Source organism: Mandrillus leucophaeus, unplaced genomic scaffold (assembly GCF_000951045.1).
Source record: "Mandrillus leucophaeus isolate KB7577 unplaced genomic scaffold, Mleu.le_1.0 Scaffold1433, whole genome shotgun sequence".
NCBI lineage: Eukaryota > Metazoa > Chordata > Mammalia > Primates > Cercopithecidae > Mandrillus > Mandrillus leucophaeus.
Window position 1 is genome coordinate 293970 of NW_012101403.1, and position 6230 is coordinate 300199.

Here is a 6230-nt window from a genome sequence, read left to right on the forward strand (position 1 = left end):
TGGCTTCACCTTCAAATTGTTTTCAGAAGCAGACCTATTTCTTACCACTTCATCATCATCCCCGATCTCTTTCTCGCCTGAGTATCTACGGCATAAAAATATATTTTTTTCCTCCAATGCTTATCACATTTTAGTATTCTACATAATTTACTCACGTATGGTTTATTACTGCCATCCTCTGCTAAAATGTTAGTTCCATGAGGGCAACAATTTTGATATGATTTACTAATGTGTCTCAAGCACGTAAAACAGTTCCTGCTACAGAGATCATGCTCAACAAATTTTGCTGAACGATTGCATTTTCATAAGCATTTCTGTTCTTCCTACAAGTTATTGCTCACTCCTGTTAAGCTCTTTAAGATTTACAACAAATTTGTCATTTTAAATTTTGATTAAAAAGTTTTTCTTCTCTACTCATTTTCTGCAGCAGGAGAGCTGTCCTCAGTGTCACCTTCTCAATTGAAACTACGGTGCCGAATAAGGGAGAGTAAGAGAGCCGTGAATGGGGAAGGTAGCTCAATGAATTTGGTGGTGAAGCTAAACTATTATCACCATCAAGAAAAGACTGTCTCAAGAACCGCTGTCAGCCCAACTAAATAACAGAGGAAAGCCAGTATCATCTTTAAGTTCTACTATTATCTGTTGTGCTGTATTTTAAAGCAACTTTCAGACTCACAATTATGTGACTTTCAATTATATCAACAACAAATGTGTGGCAACAACAGAGAGAAAGTAAGTGTGTGTATATTATTCATCTATATGAATCCCTAAGTTATCAAGCTCATTTTATTAAACAATCCTTATTTCTACTCTATAAAGCAAAGATGAAATAACATGAAAAACAAATCGTGCGTCATCTACTTTTTATATATTGTCACCCTCTTTCCTCAGTAATCATAAAATATCAAAAATACATTTGTAATACTGATTAAAAATATATGGCATAATGTTACATAAATATACGAGAAGCTCAATAGTGCAGATAAGATAGATAATATTTCTAAATAGATAAAGGGAAATACATGAAAAAATATAAAATTATTGTGATTAGGATTCATTTATCATTGAATAACCAAAATTATATTTGATATCACTATCATTAATATCCAATCAATTATGAATAATATGTGCAATCTTATTTGTAATTTTTATGTTAAAGAAATTGCATCATAAAAAAGAACTCACTTTAGATTATATGTATCATATTCAATGGATGATCTTGGCACTGCAGGGATCATATAAAGAAATCCAAGATGTTCATTTTCACGTATTATTTTAATGATTTGCAAGGGATCACGAATGTTGGCTTTAACTACTTCTTCTCGGTCGTGGAAAGTGTACTTAGGGTAAGCTGAAGACCTAGTCCCGAAGAGACCTCTTTTTCCAGTACTGGTACGTGGCAGTTTAGGAGGAGAGGGAGAGAACACTTCAACATAGGGCTGATGAATCTAAACAAAGCCAATTTTTGAAAAACAAAAAATGAGTCTTTGCACACACACAAGAGTGACAAAATATTACCTTCAAGGACTAATTGCCATATTGCATGAGATGTCTAGAGCTCAAAGGCAAGCATTTTGGCACTGAAAATTTTCAAACTATTGTTAGGCAGTCATATTCCTTCTCAGGACTCCCTATCCAGACACCCATTCTTTTTCCACAAAGCAGTCCCAGTTTCAGCTTCCATTGCCTTCTCCTCTCCTTTAACTCAATGTTTATTGTATCAAAATATTACCAGGTCTTTGATGTCCATGGGAACCCTCTTCCCTCCTTGCTTAGTTGCTCTGCATCTATCTTTTCTAGGGCCTCTCCTCCCAACCTCCCCCTCTGTTCTGACCGCCTTGATGCTCTTCAGTGAGTGAAGTATTGGACAGCTGCTATCATAACTCATAATAACTTTACTTCTTTGTGAATATGAGGGGTGGTTATATTGAGTATTGAGAATCACTATGCAATAGCCTTAGAGAAGCACTGATTTTATCAACTAATATTGCCTGTTCTTTAGGCCAGTGCTTCTCAAACTTTAAATGTGCAGTGAATTACCTGGGGTTCTTACTAAAATGCAGATTTTAATTCAGTACAACTAGGGTGGAACCTGAGATTCTGCCTTTCTAATCTGCTGTCAGGGGTTTGGATCCTGCTAACCATGGACTACACTTGGAGCAGCAAGGCTGAGTCCCACCCACCGTGCCATGCCTACACACTCCAGCTTTGCTCTACTCTCTGGGCTTCACTGTCTGTGCTCTCAGTGCCACTCACATCCCCCAAAAAACTTAGGTGGCATCACCCACATCTGTTCCTCCCGTGGAGGAGGTTGATCACTGTGTTTGAAGAAATTTGACACTAACTCCAAAGGTCATCACCTTGCCTCTCTGACCATATAGGAGTAACTGGCTTTAAGATAAGAGTCACCATAGTAGACCTGCTTTGTTGAATAACTACTGTAAATATACGCATGAGTATTTTATTGCCTATTAACATAGCTGGCAGAGGCTGCCATTTCTGCAGGGATTTATTACTACAAGCTCTGTGGAATGACTTCTCCAGAAAATTTGTACTCACAGGGAACATTATACCCCAACTCTGATTAAATATACCCTGTTCAATAGCAGTTTGACAGAAGCCTAACAAGTTCAGAGCTGAAGGAAACACATCTTTGAACTTAAAAGGTAAAATGTGTGTCTTTGACTTCTTGCCAGGGACGACAGCAATAACACTGTTCTCTTCTAAGAATGAATAGGCCAAACCTGAACCAGAGAAAACACACATCACCTTATCTCAATGTTTCAACAAGGGCTAGTCCACTTTAGTATTTTTATGAGACTAAAGTGTTACTGTTTTAACAGAAAAATGTATTTATTTTATTTGTTCTAATCTTTAAAAAGTCTTATCGCATTCTAAGTGGAAGACTTCTTCCATAACAGGGTTACATATTTTCCTCTGAGCCCTAATTTCTCATTATGTAACTCAGTGGGAAAATGTGATTTATGTCTTCAGCAGTAACATAGGTTCAGATTTGGGGGTGGGAAATAAAGAAAGCATTTATTCATAAACTGTACAATGTAGTACTCTTCTCTGATGGATGCTCAGTCCAATTTGATAAGTCAATTTCTTCCTTAATTAACAGAGGCCTCCAACTTCCTTTCCTGCCTGCCTTCCTTTATCTCCCAGGAAATCCTCCTTGTTGCATTTCTATTTGAAACTCATTCTGATAAATCAATTTCTGAAAAAAATTACCTTTTTCTCAGAATAAATACCTTTCTTATTTTATGTAACACATCCCCTTTTCCATATCTCTCTTTAATTCCTAACTCTTTACTGAGTGACAGCTACAACCAGGAAGCACAGCTCACAACCTGAGATTCCTTTTCAGCCCCACTTTTATCCCAGATGTCTACACATATTCTCTCCTTTTCTTTAAATTCAAATTTTTGAAGCACTCTTTATGCCAAATGAATTAATTTACAGGCAATTACATCTTTCCTGGCTCAGATCTTTTCTGGAGAAAGAGCTCCCTCTGGCTCCCCTTCACAGACACCATAGTAACTGAGGCTTTATAGTTCCATCTAGTTCATCATATGATTTCATTCTTTCAGGATGATCTCACCCAAACCCAAAGTAAGCTCCTGCCCATCTATTTTCTCCTCGAGCTCCAATCTCTCTCATCTTATCTATCCCATTAACTTTCCACTCATTCTTCTCAGCTTAGTGCAACTCCCAAAGGTGGCTTTTTATTCACTGACTGGCCCACCAACGGCCAGGTGTAAGAGTCCCTTTTATTTAGTTTTTCATTATTTTGTACCTTAAACAACCAAGGAGAGCTCTTATACCCCACTGTGTTGAGTGTTCATTTGTCCACCTACCTACCTCTAGACTCTGAAATCCCTGAGGACAGATCTTGTCCTCAACTGTGCACGTCTGGCAGTTCTAATCCAATGCTTGGACCCAAATCAGCACTCAAATGTGTGACTGTCAAAGTTACCCTCTCAACCAAAAGCTCAGAGAAATCTTGGCTCTACTGGTATCTTTACTGCAGGTATGCCTTTCACATTTTCTCCCCTTACTGTTTTTTTTTTTTTTTCTTTAATTATCTAGAGATATTCATTTAAAGGCAAGCTCTGGTGATTTCTTCCCCGAGCTACCATTTCTTTATGCCTTTCAAGGCAACTTCCCCACTCTACAACTCTCACCAGCTACACAAATTGTCTTTCTAGCTGGCTTCATCTCCATTTTATTGCCCTTCACCAGGGTCTTCAAAGATTACCAGTTTTGGTAAAAATGATGAAAATTTCAAAAAAGTTATAATAACATTCAAAATACCATTATGTCTTCTTTACCATGTAAGAGAAGGTCAGAAGGCACCATACAGTTGCTGAAAGTTTCCTTTATGATTTTCTTCCATTGTAAGAATTTTCCTTAAACAGGAAGAATGAAGAAATATTGTATTTCCCAAACTCATTATGCAACCTTATAGAAAATGACTTTGCTTCTATTCTTATGAGTTAAAAGCATGTTAGCAAATCTATACAAAACCAAATTAAGTTAAAAGAATCAATTAAGTAGTTTAATATTATACCTGTATTTTTTTCACAGCATCTTGATGCTCAAGAATCTGAGTAGATGATGTGACAAAACTTTTTTTTGCTATGCTTACTGGAGGTTTAAGGATTCCGGCAGCCATTAACTGAAATCGGTTCTGTTCATGTATGTATTCTGGCTGCTTATGATCTTGGTAGACTTTTAGCACTGGCTTTGGGAAATAGAGAGACATGTTAATCTTTTAAACATTCATATAAAGTTGTTTTATTTCTCACTACCTTTGGACTCTTTCTCCTGTTGGAAATTGATCTCCTTGGATTAATTTCCTATCAAAGACGCAGTCCTAATAGTTAACTACCACCATTGCCTGCCTCTGGCCTATTGCTTGAGTAAGACTTTTCTACCTAGCTTCCATTAATTTTATACTTGAAATTATCGATGAATACTTACAAGAATAAATTACAACAGAAAAGGCTCAGAAGTATGAAATCATATACTCCCTAATTGTCCATTATAAACCCCCATCATTTACTAACACTGCTACTATGGGAAGAAGTGCACAATTCTCCCACCAAAATCATTAGTTCCCCAAATCATCAATCACTTCTCATAGCCATAACTTATTGAAGATCTAAAAAAATAGGTGGCATTATCTTAGGCTATCCAACTGAAAATTATGGCAATAAAACCCCAGCTTTTAATATAATAAAGTGAATAATTCATTATAATGGCTTTTTGTTACTAAGCATTATGAGTTTATGATAATAGCTAGTCTCTTATATACTGGGTTAAGAAAAAAAGGCTTGAGATTAAGTAAACAGCAGTTAACTTTTCAGTTAAATTGCATTTGGTTTTAGATAAAAATCCCTTTTGAGCAAAATTACAAAGCACTGCTCAAAGAAATCAGAGATGACACAAATGAAAAACATTCCATGCTCTCCATTATAGGAAGAATCAGTATCATTAAAATCACCATACTGTGCAAAACAATTTACAGATATAAGGCTATTCCTATCAAATTACAAATGACATTATTCACAGAACTAGAAAAAAAATCTTAAAATTCATATGGAACCAAAAAGGAGCCTGAATAGCCAAGGCAATCCTAAGCATAAAGAAGAACCCTGGAGGCACCATGTTACCTGACTTCAAACTGTACTACAGGGCTACAGTAACCAAAACAGCATGGTACTGGTGCAAAAACAGACATGTAGCCCAACAGAACAGAATAGAGAGCCCAAAAAAAAGGCTGCACACGTACAACCATGTCATCTTTGACAAAGTTGACAAAAACAAGCAATAGAGAAAGGACTCCCTATTCAATAAATGGTACTGGGATAAGTGGCTACCCATATGCAGAAGACTGAAAATAGGCCCTTTCCTTACGCCATATATAAAAATTAACTCAAGATGGATTAAAGATATAAACGTAAAATCCCAAACTATAAAATCTCTGGAAGATAACTAGGCAAGACCATTCTGAACATAGGAATTGGCAAAGATTTCATGACAAAGATACCAAAAGCAATTGCAACAAAATCAAAAATTAACAAATGGGATCTAATTAAACTTAAGAACTTCTGCATAGCTAAAGAAACTATCAATAGAGTGAAAAAACAACCTACAGAATGGAAGAAAATATTTGTGAGATATGCATCTTTGAAGGTCTAATATCCAGAATCTACAATAAATGT

The 6230-nt window shown here is 36.2% G+C and overlaps 1 protein-coding gene across 1 annotated transcript in view; it reads right to left on the reverse strand.

Annotated features, from left to right (window-relative positions):
- Positions 1–6230, reverse strand: part of DNAH6 (dynein, axonemal, heavy chain 6) — a gene marked incomplete at its 3' end in the record, with an annotated part of 288388 nt that overhangs the window by 274454 nt on the left and 7704 nt on the right. Inside the window, exons 3-4 of the mRNA XM_011974268.1 lie at positions 4574–4747; positions 1186–1448 (exon numbers count right to left, since the gene is read on the reverse strand). Coding sequence (XP_011829658.1) covers positions 1186–1448; positions 4574–4747 — 437 coding nt within the window. The remainder of the gene's footprint in view (positions 1–1185; positions 1449–4573; positions 4748–6230) is intronic.